Below are 21,052 nucleotides of genomic sequence, written 5' to 3'. Positions count from 1 at the left end.
TCACACACCTTTTGAGAACATTATGGAGAAGTCTCAGCTTTGAAGGTTTACGATGTTTTTCCTTCGCCGATGAATCAAGTGATATTTTAATTACTTAAAACGCACATAACTTAGAAAAGATAGAGGTGCGTGATGTGATTCGAACTCGGCCGAAAGAGAAGTCGAAGTCCTAACCACAGGGCTATCACCGATAGTTAACACCAAATAAAAAAAAACACGGCCAATAAACGACTGTGCTTTATTGGGAGTTAAGTTAAGAACGGAGATCATTTAGAAATAACCTCTCACTCAGTGAGATTTTAAAATTAATATAAAACCGTTTCTCAAAAAAAAAAAAAATTTAAAGTATTTCACTCAAACCTGCTTTTCCATGTAACTTTACCACGACACTTGTAAGTTCCCAAATAAGTTGAGTGATATTTTTTTGTCCCGTGAGATTAATGCTTTAATAACTTTCCTTGTATTTCAGGTTTCGTCTCGTGCTCACCGTCGCCGTGCAAGAATAGCGGAACATGTCTCTCTACCACGCGGGGGGAATATTTTTGCAAGTAAGTCACTTAACTCTTTGTACTCCAATAACGTCTTAAATGTATATACTTAAATGTAGGTATATACTTTAAACGTGGATATGTGCTCGCCTCAATGAGATCTAGGGAGATAACGCTCATTTGCCGTAAGGGTGACATAACTAAAAAAAGCGATTTTGCGGTAAATTATACACATTTCTCAATGATGTAAGGATAAAGACGGAGGAGAAAATGTTAGGTTATAGGACTATTATTTTCGTGATGAAAATAGTTTTAATCGAAGTTAAAAAATAATCTTCTGTAGGTACATAATTAATGAGAAAATAAATAAATAAATATACTGCCACAATACACACATCGCCATCTAAATTATAGGTGTATAATTAACCGTATATACGTACGGAAAAAAAAACTAGTTTTAGCTACATTTCTCAATGAGGCAAAGATAAAGACGGGAGAGAAAATGTTAGGTTATAGCGTTAACATTTTCGTGTTGGAAATAGTTTTAATCGAAGTTTAAAAATACTCCTTGTAAATAATTAATAAGTAAATAAATAAATAAATAAATATGCTACGAAAATAGACACATCGCCATCTAGCCTCAAAGTAAGCATAGCTTGTGTTATGGGTACTTAGATGACTGATCAATATTTTCATGAATAATATACATAAATACTTAGAATATACATATAAACACCCAGGCACTGAAAAACATTCATGTTCATCACACAAACAATCTACAGTTGTTAGAATCGAACCCACAGCCTTGGACTCAGAAAGCAGGGACGCTGCCCAATGCGTCATTGGCCGTTGGTTTAAAAAAATGTTTCTACAGTTACATCAGCGGCTATATAAATTTTAGGATTAAGAATAAATTCTGTTTTTTGGCAAACCAGTAGCAATACTATTTGGGTTGGTTAGCAAAACCACATGCTTAGTTGAATTAATAATACCAGAAATGTATTCAAACAAAACACAGTGCCCTTTCGCGCTTCGACAGATGTACAAAGTAAAGTACGGGCCCTCGGTCGAGGGTCTTAATTGCTTAAAAAACGAACATTTTGGTGTATTGTCGTTAATGCGGTTCACTTGTGGTGCCGCTATAATTCATACAAATAAATGAACGTAATGTTATAGATGAATTACATTTATCTATAAATCTAGAATTACTATTATTAATTTGTATCCATACAAATTGTAGGAGACCAAATTCAAATATCAATCAAAATTTGAGGATATATTGGAGGAAATACCGACAAATACGTGCCCGCTAAGCGATTCAGTGTTCCGGTGCGATGTCGCGTAGAAACCGATTAAACGACTATCATACTCCCTAACAGGTTAGCCCGTTACCATCTTAGACTGGATCATCACTTACCTAGGTGAGATTGCAGTCAAGGGCTAACTAAATTAAAAAAAAAAAATTTAAAAAAAATCATAATAATATATTATAAATTCGTAAGTGAGTATGTTTGGTTGTTTATTCGTTTTTTTACTATATCGGCTTAACCTTATCGCTTTATTACAATGATGCAATTTTGCATGGCTTCACATCAAACCGATTATTTTTATTTATTTTATTTACATATTGTAGGTACATATAGCACAATAAATATGTAAAAACTTCACAAATTATTTTGATTTATAATATTGAACTATAATATAATAGTAATTAGGTGCATTTTAAATAGTGCTATGTGTAATTGTAAATAATCCGATTGTTCAATGATTACTGAACTATTATCTGTGTTTAAGTAAGTAAGGCTTCATCAACTATAATAATAATAGATAATAAATATATTACGACAACGCACACAGCGCCATCTAGCCCCAAACTAAGCGTAGCTTGTGTTATGGGTACTAAGATGACTGATGAATATTTTTATAAATAATATAAAAATACTTAGAATATACATAAATAAATACTTAGAATATAAATATAAACACCCAGACACTGAAAAACATTCATGCTCATCACACAAACATTATCCAGTAGTGGGAATCGAACCCACGGCCTTGGACTCAAAAAACCGGGTCGCTGCAAACTGTGCCAATCGGCCGTCAATTATTTATACAGGAAAAAATACAAAAGAGCAAATAGTGAGAGTATAGGGATAGCTTGCATACTGGAAACGGACATCGCAACTTTATCCCTTAAAATCTCCAAGGTAACGGTCCCGGAGGTTATAAGATTGTTTCCTATGACCAGCTTCACAGCAAACTTATCGTTGCGAAATATTGTACTTATAGAGATAGCTTTTAACCCGCTAAAACTAACGGCTCTCGCAGGATTAAATAATTCGTACGAAGTCGTAGGAAATAGCTAGGAAATTATATAAAAATGTTATTATTGTTTTATTTGTTACTAGCTGTTGCCCGCGACTTCGTCTGCGTTTGTTTTTTGATGTGACATTAAATTTAGTTGTAGTTCTAAAAAATATTAAAGTATTCAGTATCGCTAAGCCTTAAATAAGTGATTTGCTGCTGTCTGCTGAGGAGTTCTGTCCTCTATCTCCAACCACAGTTTGGGCAAAATTAAACACATATACCTCTATAGTACAAAAATAATTATTTAAATCGGTTATAATTTTTCGGAGTTATGGTGTAAAATCGTCAAACACTTTGATCCCCCTCCCAAAGGAACCGAGCTTAATGTCGGGATAAAAAGTATCCTTTATTACTTCTAACACTTCCAAGAATATGTGTACAAGTTTCATGAGGATCGATTAAGTAGCTATTGCGTGAAAGCGTAACAAACAAACTTACATTCACATTTATAATATTAGTAGGATTTATGTACCATCAATTGTAAATTGTGAATAAGAACATATGATACATGTAGTGTACAAAGGAAAGCTTTAAGAGATCTCTTCCAGCTATGGAATGGCCAGGATGTGAGTAAGATGAATGACGATGATGATGTTTTCTTAAGAACTAAACAATAATTTTACTTGTTAATTGTATAATATGTTGTCAGTTTGGTGCCCCACATATAACGTACATAGTGTCCGATTGGAACGCGTACAAAAATGGTTTATCTACCACCTAGCGTATAACGATAACAAATCTCGTGAGTTGGACTCGTACGAATCACGCTTACGTTCGTACAATATAACGTCACTAAAGAACAGACGTGAAATGCTAGACATGATTTTTATTTACAAAGTCATCAATGGAGACATTGAGTCAACGGGAATATTGGAGACGTTGAAGTTTTGTGTACCGCGTTCGGTTTGCTTTATTTGATTAGCTTTGAGATTATCTAAATTAAGCATGCTGTGGTCATTTCTAGAAGGTTTCAATCTCCTGTCTTTCTCTTGTATTTGTGTTATTCTCATGATAACGTCATTGGTTGTTACCAGTTTAATGATCCAATAAAAAAAAAATAAAAAAAAAAATATGGACTTAACTACCGTACCTACTCAATATATTTCTATCATATTAAAAGCCTTAAAATCATTTGAATTGCCTTCATAAGCTTTACGTATACGGTTAGAGTTAATGTCGTTACTAGTTCACACTCTCCATGCTTTGAATCACCTTATACGTCAGCCATTACCGCCCAAACGTAGTGTGACCCCTACTTCTGGTGTATAAGGAGAATGTTATTGTACATTATACTAGCGTTCCTCCGTGACTTCGTCCGCGTATGAGTCGACCTTAAAATATAAAGTTACGCTGTCGTTGATTTTTGTTTAACGTTTGAATTCCGAAATTGAATTTGAATTTGAACCGTTTACGCATCGCACGCATCGGAAAACGTTTGCAAAGTTTTGCAACGTTTTTCATTGTAGCTTCGGTCCTTTTGATCGTAGTGTGATTTTACATAGTCCATTCCTACCTGGATAAATGGGCAATCCTACTCATAAATAATTTTCAAAATCGAGATTCAGATATTACCCGCCGACAACGTCACAAACTTCTTTTTAATATTAGTATAGACAGGTGGTTTTCTGCGACTTAGTCCGCTTTACCCGTGGGCACAGTTAGTTTTCTCGTAAAGAAAGTTTTCTTTGTTCATTCGGGATGCAGGCTATCTCTATGTAAAGTTTAACCAATATCGGTTTAGCTGTATAGCTGTGCATATAAAGGAACAAAGATAATATTTGTAAATGTCCCGGAAAAGTTATCCCGGTTCTTTTCCGGGATAAAAAGTATCCTATGACAATTTTCAGGATGCAAACTATCTCTATGCAAAATTTTTTCAAGATAAGTTCAGCGGTAATCCGAGGTAACAAATGCTGGTTTATTAAATCCCGCAGGTTACTTGTACTAGCAACTTTTCCGCGATAAATATTATCCTATGCCTATTACCAGAATGCAAGCTACATGTGTGCCAAATTTCATCAAAATCTGTTCAATAATTGTGCCAAACACAGGTAACAAAGTAACAAAACACAGTTTTGCATTCATATGTGGTATGGAAAATAAGGAGCAGGTACAATAAGATATGGAGAAATATCGAATTTGGTATCGATTTTTAATAATCGATATGATCAACCAAAGTGAAAACCACTAGTATTGCCTGCGGGCATATATGGCAGCGTCTTTGTTTCCATCATTGCGGCTCATTAAAATCGCTCGCCCTTTATGGCGCGGCCGCCGGTATCATCTGATAACGAGGTGAGACGCTTGTTACGCTCTGCGAGCTTGCGTCACTGGTGCCAAACTGGTACTAAAGGACTTAAATAAAATAAAAAATGCCATCTTATTGTAATTTTATTATTAGTATAGCTTTTTGTGACGGAGCTCGTCCGGGGAAGTACTTCCGCGATGCTTATTTCTGCATATTGGATAGAAGCAGGCGTGGCGTTACTTTGCGGAAATCCATAATATATCATGAAAATTAAGCTTAATTTTCTATACTCCGCGAATCTGTATGTCGCGAAAGTCAACATCTCCTGAGGATGCTCTGGTTTCGGAGCGAAACGAGCGTAGAGGGAACATTGCCGTGGATCTGTTTGGTGTGGAGTATACGGATTGAAGTAATTATAAATTACACCATACAGATTCTGCTGCTGTTCGCGGAGTATAGCAAATTAAGCTTAATTTTCATAATAGCTTATTACTACTACGTTGCTGTGTTTCGGTCATTTACCGGTGTTATTATAGCCACATGAGGTGCAACACCTACATCGCAGGTTGATGGACACAGGACGGCAATTTGTAGGACGTATTCCTTCTATGCTGTGAATGTGTGCTCTATGAGTTTTTCACTTATCTGGCAGCATCGGGGAATTGAACGCATGCGCTCGTGGTCTAGCTATGTCTAAGAGGCAGTTACAAAAATGTAGTATATAAAAAAAATGAGGCTGTGTCGAAAGTTACACATAAGCCGCAAGATTTATTAGTAAAAAAACATAGAGATGTACTGGCCTAGTTGTGTAACGCAATAAAAAGTGATTAAGTATGTGATGTAACTGGATAGGTGGCAACACTTATGGTAGCTAGACAATCTACTGGTAGTTTGTGCTCATGCTATCAAAATTTTGACCAATGAAAATATATAGTTTACTTGGATCCTAATAGAATTGGTGATACTCTGGTGCTTAGGACTTTCGCGAACCTTTTGATACCCGGCACGCCCCCTACTATTCGGTGTGATGCATATTTAGCAATCAAATATCACTTTAATGGTGAATGAAAAAATTGTGAGAAAATCTGCTGGAGATCTGGGTCAGAACCCAAGCATGCAGTTTTTATCCAGCATTCGTAGTATACATACACTATTGAATACATTATGGAGACATAAAGTACTCAAAAGTGTACATGTGTAGTACGACTAAAACTATTCTCATTGTGAGGGGAGACTATTGCCCCGTAGTGGGTCGGTATGATGATGTATCGTAATATGTAAAAATAAGTAACTTTTATAAGATCCAGTAACTGTTTGGAGGAACCTATCAAGTAAAAAAAAAATTATAACTCTTTCTATATGATTTTCTGATTTATTTTTCGATATTTTATTCGTGGTTCTGGTTATAGCAGGATTTTAAAACATATATTTGGGTTATCGCGTAAAACATAAGCCTATAAAAAGAAGTAAGATATAGACTAAAGACTGTACTTACAATGACAATCTTGGGAAATCTGATATTTTATTTCACTATAAGAATTTTACGAAGTCATATAAGCTTTTAAAATCATGAATCACGAATTATACAATAAGTACAAAGACATTATGTCGAATAATCTTTAGAAATGACCCGGACGCAGTTTCGCCTGTTCAAGATTCAAAAGATAGAATGTCTTGAGATAAGACTAAAGATATGGAATCCAAAGATAATGACAGTGAGATGTCTGGCGATGCGTCTAGTGTCGGTGAACCAACTAATGGGTGTGGGCGGGCCTAGATCGCAGATGTCATGAGCTCGCGGAATAGCACCAATAGCTTTCGTTTAGCGATTTAAGGAGGAGAAACAATGAGGCATAAATCAGAAATAAGGTCTCCATAACTACGTATTGAAATGTTAATTTAAATAATATTAAATAGTTCAAACAAACTAAAAAAACACGCTTGGTATAAAAAACTGAACTAATTTCTTTCTTTTAGTTTATTCATAATAGCGATTTTTTTTTGTTTTTCTTGATCTATTATTTTTATTAGAGCACAATTAATCGGTAACCCATCCACCATTAAAGAGATAAAATATTTTTTTTTATTATTTAAAACAGGCCATTAAAAAGTAATAGCTAACGCCCTCTACCATCTAGTAGCTTAATGTTTTCTGTGGAATTTGTTAGGTACGCGAACGCCATAGGTTTTTTACATTTGGGTCTAGATGACGCTGTAGTAATTAGTAAAAAATCTTATTTTTTATAGTGAAAATTGGAATAATCTTTTCAGATTAGTGTATTGTCATCGGTCCTCGATATGTCTACAAAGTTTGAAAGAAATCTGACCGTTTAAAGTGGGTCAAAGTCGCGCCCAAAGAAGTCGGTTACAAACAAACATACAAGTGAAGCTAATATAAAGCGTGTAAAATGGAATGAATGAGAAAATATAAATACAACTTAATAAGCACTATACTACGTCTATAAGCATAGGAGGTCTAGCGTAGTTTTTTATCCAATGCTTACATGTAAGATGCATTAATTAGGCTGATGAAGACATTTCTGAGGTTTTTTTTTATCGATAACTACCTGCTTTGTTATTCATTTATATCTTTTATTGCATAGAAATGTCAAAGTAGAGCACTATTAGTTTATTCGACCTAAATGATCATGTTCAATGCATGTTTATTGTATGTTTGTTTTACATATGTATGTATCTTTTACCTCTACAAATATGAACTTTCGAAACCCCATTCTAAATGCTCGTCAATATTACATAACTATTTTTTTATTACTTGTGAAAAGGCACACCAGATTATTCGATTTATGTCAGCCAGTCATTATCAGAGAATTATTAAGAAGATCAATTAAATGTTTTATATTACCATTGTGTTTTCTCCCTCTATATAAATTGCAAGATTAGGTGGGAGCCCAACTAACTTGATCGCTTGCGTACTGAGATAAATCTAAAATAATTGAATCTTGGTCGGGCTAAGTATCTCTCTTATTATCAACATTAGAACCCGATACGGCCTCTTATAGAAGGTAAAAAACCACGTTATAATGCGTCATTATCTCAAAATCTCCTATGATAGGGTTACGATCGCTTTGATCGCATATTTCTTTACCAATATCCATTGGTAAGTGCTCTCTAAATGGTTATGAGGCGCTATAATAGCTATTTAGAGGCTATTCAGATCAGTTCTCCGTTATTATGTGTTTCGTTGGTTGATACAATTGTTTTTTATGGATGACAGGTTCGAGCTAGACCGCGATATCGCTAAAAACGTGACTGTATTATTTGTTCCGTTATCATAATTAGTGGATAATCCTGCAAAGCTGGGAGAATAAATTCGAATAAGTAAAAGTGATATCTAGGTACGTACTTGTCATTTCTACATCATTTTGGCTTCTGAACAACTTTTGGGTGCTATGGTATTGTAACGCCTAAGTATAAATATACGATGTTGTTTATATTATTTAAATATATCATTATGCTACGATATAGTATAATTATTAATAGAAAACATAATTGGAACTAACTTTTGTTTCGCCTTATAACTCGGATGGTTATAAAAACTGATTCAAAATGAGAAAAAATCCTGTAAAACTTCTGAAAAATGGATAAAATTGAATTTAGTAATTTTGTATTGAAATTTTTACTTTGGTTTCATTATTATCATCCCATTATTTGCATTCTACGCGGCATTCTTTCTATAGATTGCGAAGAGCGTAGGTCAAGTCCGCAACGTTGGCTATGTGCTGATTGGTAGCTTTAAATAAATATATATATAATAATGTTTATAATACTCCCTTCAATGGGTAGTTGAAATAAAGACGATATTGCGTTTCTGTGAAAATACAAGAAACAACATTTAAAGCCCTTACTTCAGGTCTTTAAAATCAAAATAATTTCTCTGTAAAAACATTGGTGACTTTCAGAAAAGGTTCGATATATGAACTCGAGAAAAGAGTTCTTTACATATATATAAATAAATATGCTCAAGCGTAGCTTACTAAGATGACTGATGAATATTTTTATGAATTAATACATAAATACTTATTAAATACAGATAAACGCCCAGACACTGAGGATCATTCATGTTCATCAGACGAACATTTTCGGCCTTGGACTCTAAAAGCAGAGTCGCTGCCCACTGCGCCAATCGGCTGGCAACTTTGTACATTACGAAAAACTCTCAATCTTACAGATTTCCTCTCTGTGTTTTCCATAACCGTAAGAGGAAGAGATATTTAATTGCTTACAGTAAAAATGTACTGAACTCGCTTCTTTCTGCGTAAAAGTGCGTGCCGTGAATATTACTCAATCCATCAAAATTAATATCCCCACATGAAAAAGTAAAGCTTCCTATAGTAGAAATCTAAATCTGAAAACATATAGAATTTCATTTTCGTTTAAACTTCGTTAAAACGGGGATAACTAGTAGGTATTTAATATGATATTGTTTATAGTCCACGCAAGCTCATTTAACTTATATCAGCGATTGATTTTCTTTATGATACAGTCTACACTATTGTACTGTAGCCTGGTTTATGGTATGAAGATACCATTGTTCGTGTTCAGGATAGACTATCTTGGATATTATGCTTCGCAAAGATGGCTTAGGAATGGATAGTGTAGGTACTTTAATATATTATTATAATATTTAATAATATATTAAAGTACCTACTAGATTATAACGTGCGCATATAACCGAATGTTCAAAATAACTGCTGATAAAGAAATTGGTATTTTTCGGAATCATTTTCATTTAAAAACCAGCAAATTTGCATTATTTTTATAAATAGAAAAATTGCTTTAAAGTCAGTGTATTGACATTCTTAAATTACACAGCATGGTAAAAAACATTTATCTTTTACGGTGTTAGACAATAGATGACGTAAAATTATTACCATGAGTTGTATAATAGGCGTATAACGTTACAAGGCGACGCTATAACAACAATAATGCTCACTTCACTCGGCTTACCAAGAATAAATGTAATGGAAAAAGTCGGCAATTTCACACAATAACCAACTCGTGCAGCAAGTTCCAAAATGTTGGCTTTTCTGAGAACAAAAGTTTGAACCAACGACCTGTCTCGTACGCCGACGATACCTATCAAATTATGAAATACGTGATTCATTTAGTTTTGACCACAAACCTGAAGTAAGATTTTTTTCAAAAAGCTATAGCGTTGAAACTGATTTAATAGTAGAGAGCGCAAGGAAGGCCAAATATGCATCTACTTAGTCTTTAATGTTACAGTAACCTAGCAGTAATTATTTTTACGAGGAGTTAAAGCTTTTAAGGTTTAAGAAGACCATTATAAATTACATAAATCTTAAAACGGTGGTTAAAAGATCAAGAAAATTGGTACAAAATATTCAAAATTAACTAAAATATTTTTTATAGAATTTAGAAAAGATGCACACAATACTTCTTAAGTGAATGGATACAGCTAGATTTGAAAAAAAAAAAAAAAAATTTAAAGATTTAAAACAACGCAAGGGTTGGACCAAATCAATGATTCATGGAAACATTTTTTTATAAATTACCTTGAACTGATCTATCATTGACCGAGGGTTATTATATGACAGTGCATCTATAGATAATTACTCATTATAATGCTAAATCGAGAGCAATGATTTTTTTAACATTTAAGCATTCACCTATAAACTGCGGAAACAACTCGAAATTAACAATTCTTCGACGTTATTTACACTATTAAAAAGAGACAAACATAACGTCAAATAGATTATGTTAAGACATACAAAGCTTTTCAAGGTTACCTAAATAGAATTCCATTGAACACAAATTTTAATCCGGTGACAAACGTTACCTAACTGTCCTTGCTACACTTACAGCAGACATCCATTACACTTGCGCAAGCAGCGTGCGAAGCGTCCGCGCCTTTTCCTCTACCATTAGTTTTATTAGCTCCGATTTGCTTACCAACCTCGTAGAGTCGTATTCTATTATAATATTTCGTAACTTTATAAAGCTCACCGAATGTTCTTTCTAGTACTACTTAGGAGCTCAGTTGAATTTCTAATCCCTTCTTAGCATAATTTATTTGAAGGTTCTTGTTATTGTTTCTTTGCATGTCTCCGAAAATAGCGATGGTTGTTGTTACATTAAAGAAATATTTTACTATTGTTTACATTTTCTCAATAATACTTACCAAAACATTTAAGTAAGAATTATAAAATAGAGAAGAAGAAGCACCCAGATAACTAACATACGCTGGTATGAGTTGTTTTTTTTTTCTGCCTTTTTTTGGTGTGCAATAAAAGTGTATTCATTTATTCATTTATACTTATTATATTATTATAGAATTGTTATTATTGATTATTTATTACTGATTTCAAAGAATAAGTCAGTACTATCAATCCCACATTACCCGTCCTAACTTTTAGGATTTGCTGATGGCTCTTTTAAATACCACACGAACTCAAGATTGAAGAACCACAAGTATACAGGAAAAAAAAAACTTGACATTGACTCTGCAACATTATGTTAGGCAATCCATTAGAAGTAAATGCGTTTATAATATAGGAAAGGAGAAGGAATGCATTACTTTAATATCGCCGTCGTGCTGCCTTGTTACGCCGCCAGCAAACCGATTGTTATAAAAAATAAACCAGTCAAGAGCGACATGAAACGATGTAAAGATTCCGTGGAACTTAATTTAGAGGATTTAAATGTAAAGAATTGGTTGCCTGTAAAGTCGGTATACGGGCGAAAGTTTTACGTGACAACGACTTTGAGTGGTAAAATAATTTTAATGTGAATATTCATTCGTATAGTAGGAAGAAGGATGAAATAATAGTAACAATTTAAAACATTTATTTATACAAAGAATTATATTTAAAACATTAATTTATACAAAGAATCTCGCACTGAATTTCATATTAACAAAATTTTATTTTTACCTTTACACATACATACGCATTTATATACAAATATACATACAATAACTTGCAATACATTTGCGTACAATGAAACAGCGTTTACTACAAAGGGACGCGTGCCTTTCACTTTTTATGTCTGTCTCTCTCGCTCTTAGGCGGGCTAACCATGCCCGAGTGGAAGGGACGCGTGCCTCTCACTCGCTCTCACTGTGAGCGCATAACGTGAGCGGAGCGTAACGCAGTTTCTTGAAGTGTCACCCGGCAAACCAATTTATAAGACGTTGTCACGTCAAAATGCTAATTTCCTGACCAGAATTCGAAGTTTTTTAGCCTATGAGAAATAAAAAGAAGGCTAATCGCGTAGAACATATTGGGTGGAACATAGGTGTTTTGTTTTAATTGAACTGTCATACGGCATACCCCTAACAGCTTAGCCCGCTACTAAATTACACTTCTCTTATACTTACCACCAGGTGAGATAATAGTGAAGGGTTATACAGTACAAGTATTGTATAAATAACGTAAACATATATTAGTCACTACACTATTCAAAATAAATTAAATTAAACGAATGAAAATTAGTGTGCTTATTTATGTTTTTATATTTTAAAATTTAGTACTTACTGAAATGATGATTTTAAATAGATTAAGTCTGAAGTTTCATTCATATCGTCAATCTTTTTCTATGCAACGGATCTCCAAATCTATCTTTTCTTTGTCTGTTTGACTTGGTTTTAAAAAGATAATAGCCTCCACTTCCTCAAATTCGTTTTGAGATGACTTAGCACCGAGCGTGAGAAATGGAAAGACATTTTTTACGGATATTCTGTAGCCTTACCATGATGTTATTTGTATTAAAATTTTGAGCTAAGTTCTGCTCGTGTTTATTTTAAAGTAATGTTACGTGAAACACATCAATAGTTTGAAGATCTACAGATACGTAATGTTTTATTAATTTATGTAGACAATTTTAGTTTTTGGTAACATTAATTATGTAGCTATAATAACGAAATATACATTATTTATTTTAAGTACCTGCTATAAAGGCATTTGATACGTCAATGCTGGATTTGAGTGACTTTACATTTAGTTCACAATGTATATTCTACTGAGTCAAAATAACTGAGCCATTGCTATTTAAAAGAGCAATGTTTTAAAATTTAAAACTTCTTTATTTACTCTCAGATAGAAGCGTATCCGGTTGCCTCGGTATATTGTATAGGCTTATGCAATAGCAAGTCTAAGACTGCTTTTGGAAACGTGCTATGAAAATGTATCAACCCCAAAAAAATTGTAGCCTACGCGATGCATCAATGCAACTAGCCGATCACGCCAGTCTGATTTCATTTTTCAATTATCTTTTTTTCACCTTCATAATTCTCCTACATGCCATGTAACCGGTACATCATTCCGTACTACACTAAACGCAGGATGTGTAATCAACGTACTTATGCCAAGATGTACCTTCGCGAGAGATAAGACATGCCTCTCGTTCCTATAACTTAAAAAAAAAGGCTATTTTCGTTCTTTTGGCTTATCTCTACCTTCAATCCTGTAGTTATCCCTTTTTGTTTCTTAATCTTTTAATGTGCGAACTGTATAATACTAATTTAAATTAACTGAATCTGCTTTTAAAAACTCGGCAAGTTCTTTGAGAGTCTTGCAACTCATTTGCATTTTTATAGCACTAAATGGATTTTAAAGTCCATTTTCTATATTCACTTTTTTACTACTGACTTATTAGTAGTCTCAAAGGATTATATTAGTTCTATCTAGAGTCTAATAAAGGCGATGCAATTGGATGCCATTAAATTGACTCTGAATATCACTTAAGGGTATCATAAAGGTTTTTTTCTCCATAGTAGTCTCACCTCAGGATCGTGTCAGTAGGCGAACTGAAAAGATTACATGTTTTTATAATCCGCATCAGAAGAGATTCTTTATGGGACTTAACTTTGGGCGTATTACATCTGCTAGGAAACCCGAGAATCAAATGGTTTTGATTATAAGTCTTCTGAATTGAAGTACATTAAAATTTTTCTTCATAGTAATCCTTTTGATTAATTCCCTTCCGATGCTTGCTTATAATTTTGGCTTTATTATAAACGCCAATGTATTTGAACTTGGAGAGTTTTATTTTTGTGTTTTAAATTAAACACAAAAATAAAACTCCGACTATCTAGGACGATCGATCGATTTGAAGATAACTTGGCCACGATAACCTCGCGTCCGATGTATCTAAGATGGAAGTGTGCTGTTCTGAATAGGGTGTGGATAGCAATGTATTAACACTTTTGGAACACTGAACTGCTAGGCGGTACACTTTGTTCTAGACTCTCAGGCTAATCTAGAAAGGATGGCAGGGTCTTTTTATAAAAATAAATATACTACGACAATACACACCTCGCCATCTAGCCTCAAAGTAAGCGTAGCTTGTGTTATGGGCACTAAGATGACTAATGATTATTTTTATGAATGATATACATAAATACTTATAATATACTGGTATACACCCAGACATTTAAAAACATTTATGTTCATTTCAACACTTTCCTGTTGTGGGAATCGAATCCTCGAAGCCTTGGACTCAGAAAGCTGTCCGCTGCCCACTTCGCCAGTCGGCCGTCTTTGTAGATAATAATGTTATTTTATGGTGTCATCGCTTTATCATCATCATCATCCGCATTCTTTTTACAACCCGCTGCTGGGCACAGGCCAGTACTCTCATAGCAGGACGGTTTAAGAGTTTAGACCAACCACGCTGTTCCAATATACTGATTTTTTTTAACAGAGAAAAACACAATACCCAGTCTTGGGATTGGTATATCGTGTAGTTGAACTTGCTAACCACTTGACCAATGCACCAAGCAGTCCAAACGAGGCATCTAGAAACATGTGATATCAATGAACAATTTAAAGAGTAATCGGTTGAAGGTTTTAAACCCCAAAATTTTTGGCTTCCAAATAATAGTAGAGGACGTCTATAATTTTTTGCTTAGTTTGACTTTGAGTGGGATTTTAAAAGGTCAAAACAAAACTACTTTCCGCTGGAATTTCTCTTAACGCGTGGCCACGACTCAAGTTAAGTCACAGTATTTATTCTTTTTATGGGAATGCGACAGACCAAAGGCTCAAAAGCGGTTTAGGGAGCTAAATGAAATCCTACAGGAAGTAGGATTATATCCTACTACTATATTTGCATCGCTTATAGTTAGAGGTTGCCCAACATTCATTAACAAAATCATAAGGTTCAAAACTTTTTTTTCTTGTCACGTTAGTTCAAATCGGAAGTGTGGTAGCCGACTAATAATAGCAAACGCACTTTAAATGTTCATGTTATGTCCACTCGACTGTTAATTTTTCTAGGAAAAGTGCCACCTTTCCTAGTCTAAATAGACGCACTGTGTTACATGTTAGTTCTCGGATCGCTTCATATTTGTGCTGAAGGATTGCTGTAGCGTTATCGGGTATTGGTACGACATCCTTTGATCCTTCGTAGACCGTGAATGGTAACCAATTGACGTAGGAAATCTTAGGTCACTCGCTCACGATATTGCATCTGGGGTTACAATCGGTTGTTTTATGCAACCTATACTATAAAGTCGTGGCCCTACTGTTAGGCTTGCTGAGCAGGCATGCGTGGACGCGGTCGTTTTTGGTGCCATTATCTTCGGAACCGGTTTATTTAGGTGAATTTGAGACAATAGCTGCGCGCGCGCAGGCGACTCGCCTTTAATACGGCTAATAAGCAGACATAAGTATAATCTCAGATATTTTTCATGATAACATTTAAAAAGTAACTTAATTACTACTTAATTATATTAATCATCCGTGAAGAATTGTAGGCACTTGGATTATCTTCTTAATTCTTTTAAAGATTAAGCAATCTTATAAGAGATCAGTTTAAGATGGTATTTTTGCATAAATCTGGAAGAGTTAAAGATTATCCAAGCTCTGAATATTTTATTATTATATTTATTTCATTACATATTAAATCAGCTTTTTTGTCCATACCAATTGAAGGGCGACAAAGACGTGCCGCTCACTGATTTAGCGTTCCAGTACGATGTCGCGTACAAACCTGGGTTAGATTCCATACTCCCTAACAGTTAAACCTTATACCATTTTTTACTTTATCATCACAAGTGAGATTGCAGTCTAACTTGTAGTGTAATAAGAAAAAAAGAGGGCGTACCTACTGATCATGTTTACATGCTTTTGGTCAAGTAGTAGGTACATCCGACTTTTGAGCACGAGATCCTTGATCAGAAGTCGGGCTAGTAAGTATTAGGTTGTTTGTTTTATTAAATTCCTAGTCTCTTCTGTAGGTGCCTCTCCAACTAGTGAAGGTTGGCCGTCAGTTTTCGATAATTTTATGATAAATGTCAAAACTGACAGACTAGGGATATATAGTGCAGTGGTTTCCCGTTGCCTTCTGCACCAGACTTTTTGGGTTTATTTGAACCCAAGGTCACTGAGCCCTCCTCTGACCAGTGAACCGATCAGGTATGTATGTTTTAACCACCATTGTTCGGTCGCCAGAGGCTCGTCCGTTGTCTAGCAGGGGGCACTGCGTGCAGGTGAGGTTGACTTTTGGAGCCGACCAGGTGTTATTGTCGATCTCCCCCTTACCCCCCAAATTCCTAGTACTAGTCCTGAAGTCCTGTTATTTTACTCCTAGTGACATAATAATTCTTCGGGAATCAAAACCTTATACATTTCGGTCATTCTGTTTGGTCTAAACTACCACATTTATAATATTAGTAGATATAGATTCCATTTTAATAAGATCCTAACATTTTACTTTCAGCGGTATCGTGTCTTTAGGAACCAGAACTTTATACATTTCGGTCATTGTGTTTTGTCCAGGTTACCTTATGAAATGCAAATATCACGATCTTCAGCGGCTAAGTTTCAATGGGTATTTAGCATAAACAGACCAGAGCCCTAACTGGCAAAGCTCTGAACAGTATTCGAGTCTTAAATCTGTTTTATGTACGATAATGGGCAATTCGAAAGCTTAATGTTTAAATCTAGCTGAAAGGCCACACACAGCCCTTTGCAGAGCACATTATTTTGTACCTAATCGAGAATGAGTACATTTTTCATTCTAATGAATTTTAAAAAAATGTTTTGATATCAAAAAGAATAGTGAAATTGAAATTAAAAACTGATATTGTAAACATTTATGGAGGAGATTGCATGAAGATCGATGCACATTGAGTAAAACTAGTGTTTGTGATACGTAGTAGGATCACGTGAGCAAAGTGAACTTTAAATCATAGTTTTCAATCAAACTTTAAATCACTGTGTTAAGTCATTGAGTTGATTCCATTAATAAATGTAAGTAGTAGTTTAAGTGAAAATTCAGTTGCAGTTGCAGTTACTTAGTAGCTATGTAAATAGGTCATAAAGCAAAAGAGATTGCATAATCCAATTGTAGTCCATTAGAAGCTTTAGACACAGTTTGATTCAGCAAGAATATAAGATCTATCTATCTTTTCGGAATTCTAATAAAAATCAACTTCATTATATTATATCTATCATTTTATTCTGTTTTCAGCAGCACCTCAAAGTTGCGTACTATTTAGTGTTTGTAGTTGTTTATTTTTAAGCAAAAACCAATTTTAAGTAAAACTTTTGGAATTTGATAGCATATACCTAATGTAACAGTCCATCTTTCACAGAAATGTATTTAAAGGCATATATTTCATGCGAACGGCCGATGTGTAAAAAGCTTTGGAGCTTCAAGGAAATAGCGATTCATAAGCCTTTCACATATGCAAAACTGTGATAGGCCTGTAGTTGAAATTTGAATAAAATCTACAAGAATAAGCTATATAATAAGTTCCAGTACTACTAGAATAATGGGGTGAGAATACACACTCCATTATTCATAATCACTTCATCTCTATCACTAACATAAAGTCTCACACCTTTGATTTAGAGCTTACGTTTCAAAGCATACTTATTGAAATGCCAATTTGAAGAAATTCTCCTTAATGAGCTTCGTTCTGCTCGCAAGCCGGTCCGTTTGTACGGCTATCATCGCTGATATCTTTATCTGATTGATTTTAACGATGTACAAAACTATTCTGAATTCTGTGTACTTATTATTCCACTTGTGATTGCGCCAGTAAACGAGTTCAGATCCGGTTAAACTTTTCCTGATGTCCTCTCAGTACCAACTTGAAGCTTATGTTGTTGTGTACTTGGGTAATCCGCGAGATTCACTTATTGTACTTGAAATAAACGTTTATTTAATTTGCTTATACTCTCGCACTAAATATTTGATTGATTTGGATTTTAAAAATCCTGCCGCTGGTTTTTTATTATTCCTGAACTAAAGAGAATCTCCACATTTGTCTCCAGGATGCTATCTGTCTTGGTTTTTTTGTTTACGAACCATTTCCATTATACACGTTCCTGGTAAAAACATGACCGTGAACCATGTGTAGATAATTTTATCATTTTACCTTTGTCTTAGGACATTCTATCATATGAAAAATCTTGATGACTGTATGAGCAATAAACCCGCGTTACTTTGGAACATCAAAAATTTCCACGAATTCATCAGTCCAGACTAAATAAAAATGTACTAGTTCGAAAATAAGGTTGAAAATAGTTCAGATTTTATGTTTCCATACGTGAAAACACCTGAGTTGGCTATCGCGATGCCGTGAGCACGTTTCGTTCCGACTTGCTCTATCGTGTGTCCTCTTCTTAATGGGCCTCCTAACTGTCAGACCACATGTGTATTCACGGTTTTATATGTGGAGCAAAAGGATACCTAATCTATTTTATTTAAATAATAGCTTTACATTATTAATAATTTTTTACAGAATTTTCCGCAATTTAAGTATTACCTCTACCTGACTACTCTTTTTTGTATATATCTCTGTACAAAAACTATTACCGAATTTAATCCATGTTTCTAAAACACCGTTCATTGGCGAATTTTTATTACGCGTATTAGTCTTTATCATCCAAATGGAATGTCAGTCGGATTAATTGTTGACAACGTTTTTTTATCCATATATAATTAAATAGTCTACAATAAATACAAGTTCTACAACAGCACATGAAAAAACAGCGCACATCCTTGTCTAAAATGACACACATTTTGTGTCATTTTAGACAAGGATGTGCGCTGTTTTATCTAGATGTTTCTGATTGAAATAACATAAATGGCATTGCAACTTCTCTAGGTTTAACTAACGCTACCGACTGGAAAACTCTAGAATAGGTGCTTCAACGAATCGATACTAAAAGGCGAATAAAATATTATAGGCTAAATCTTCACCAGCACTACACTTTTGGTTCAAAAAAATAATTGTCTACCAAATTTAACATGTTACAATAACGAAACATTGCGTAATTATAATATGATAAATCTTACGTACGTACGTAAGATTTATCACTCATTGAGAGCTTTACTCACCGAACAGCCGAAGTTCCTATTCGTAGAGAGAAAATTTAACAAGACCGCCACCCACAACAAGGTTATGTTATTTTGTTATTTAGACAGGCGTTCTGAAACATTGACACATAACACGAGCTATCAATCTAATGTTACAACATAAATGTTAACTATCAATTATTCGTCTAATGAAATAATGGCGGTTGAATCTCACGACTCGTTGGTACATGAGGGGCATTATTTAGTCTATGTTGAAGAGTTCGCTCGTGCTGTGTTAATATCGTAGTTACATCTGCTCTTGATGTTATGATTGCCTTTGCAATCAGCTGAATTTATGGATTTTTGTCCGTGACTTACGCTTTAGGTATGTAAACAAACGATAGGCTAGTACTCAGTTCGTTGATCCGTTCAGTAGAAGTCGTATCTACTACTAACTATACCTCTGCTATTATCAAATCTTAAATCTTTCTGTTGCTTAATTTTAGATCTTTGTAAGAGTTGTTTGAGACCTAGACATCAAAACTCATGTTGCCATTAGCAGGACTCACTCCAGTGAGTTCAGCGAAGCGATAACCAAGCACGCAACAAAATTCTGGAAATTCTGAAACAAAAGATTGGTTTATGGTAAAGGTCTAAAATGTGCTCACTAAATAACCACGCTAGAGCAATCAAAGAGCCGTATATATCATAGTCTGAAAAAATAAATACTGTGTAAAAAAAGACCTATATCTAGTAGTAGATATCAATCACTTAAACGCACCCAACACTTTCATCTTTCGAAGTATACAATTTCTAATGATTTATCGAGCACCGCCTCCTAAATTATACATTCTAAAGACTTTTGCAATACTGCTTAGCATTAACGAGGTCTACTTTGAAGCTATTAATTAAAGATCTCAATGGATGCCAAGACAAAACGCTATGAATTCATTCTAGCTCGTGACATGTGAGGTATTGTTCAGTTTAACATTCGCAACTATATATTTGAAAGTAAGTGTTGTGTTGTTAATGTATCTATCCCGTCTTTTATTATTTTTTGTAGATATTTTTTTTAATTAGACTCCTTTGTATAAATTGTCACTATTATGGAAATTTGAATTATGAATTTTCGTAAAAGCAAAGAAATAAAAAGGCATATTGGATTTGACAAGGTGATCGCTGCTCAAATGCAGGTCTGCGAGCTTCAACTCCTATTATTACATATTACTGTGGGTAAGCTGAAGGTGCTGTATTCAGGTTTTAGTATTTGATTTATCTTTCATTGTTATGTTGTTGAGGTGTCTTGTTATTATCTACTTACTACTAGTTACGCGTGTCTTGCTTGTCTACTTTCCCTTAGATCATGCGACAAACATCTTTCAACAATGTTGTGTCAAATTTGCGTTAAATTGCATGAGTTGCACGCAATGCTAGACTTTTTTTTATAAATTAAAGGAAATGTTGATGTTCAGTCTCGGAGTTATGATATGTTAAGCCATATAGGTTACGTGTTATAGTTATAATAGGAATCATTGGTAGAAAGTATTATGCTTTTTATATCAATAAAGACCCATTTCGCCGCGATTTTGTAATGCTATCTTTCTTTTCAAGAATATTATAAACGCTTAAAGCTTGGAGCATTCGCCTTGTAAAATTT

The 21,052-nt window shown here is 34.3% G+C and overlaps 1 protein-coding gene across 2 annotated transcripts in view; it reads left to right on the top strand.

Moving 5' to 3' along the window:
- LOC120637694 (neurogenic locus Notch protein) overlaps positions 1-21,052 on the top strand; it is a 192,642-nt gene that overhangs the window by 68,891 nt on the left and 102,699 nt on the right. For both annotated transcript variants that reach the window (XM_039909646.1, XM_039909645.1), the window contains exon 2: positions 470-548. In XM_039909646.1, the coding sequence (XP_039765580.1) occupies positions 470-548 (79 nt within the window). The remainder of the gene's footprint in view (positions 1-469; positions 549-21,052) is intronic.

The sequence above is a fragment of the Pararge aegeria genome, chromosome 4, assembly GCF_905163445.1.
Source record: "Pararge aegeria chromosome 4, ilParAegt1.1, whole genome shotgun sequence".
Lineage (NCBI taxonomy): Eukaryota > Metazoa > Arthropoda > Insecta > Lepidoptera > Nymphalidae > Pararge > Pararge aegeria.
The sequence above is the reverse complement of the archived record's forward strand: the minus strand, read 5'-3'. Positions and strand labels throughout refer to the sequence as shown.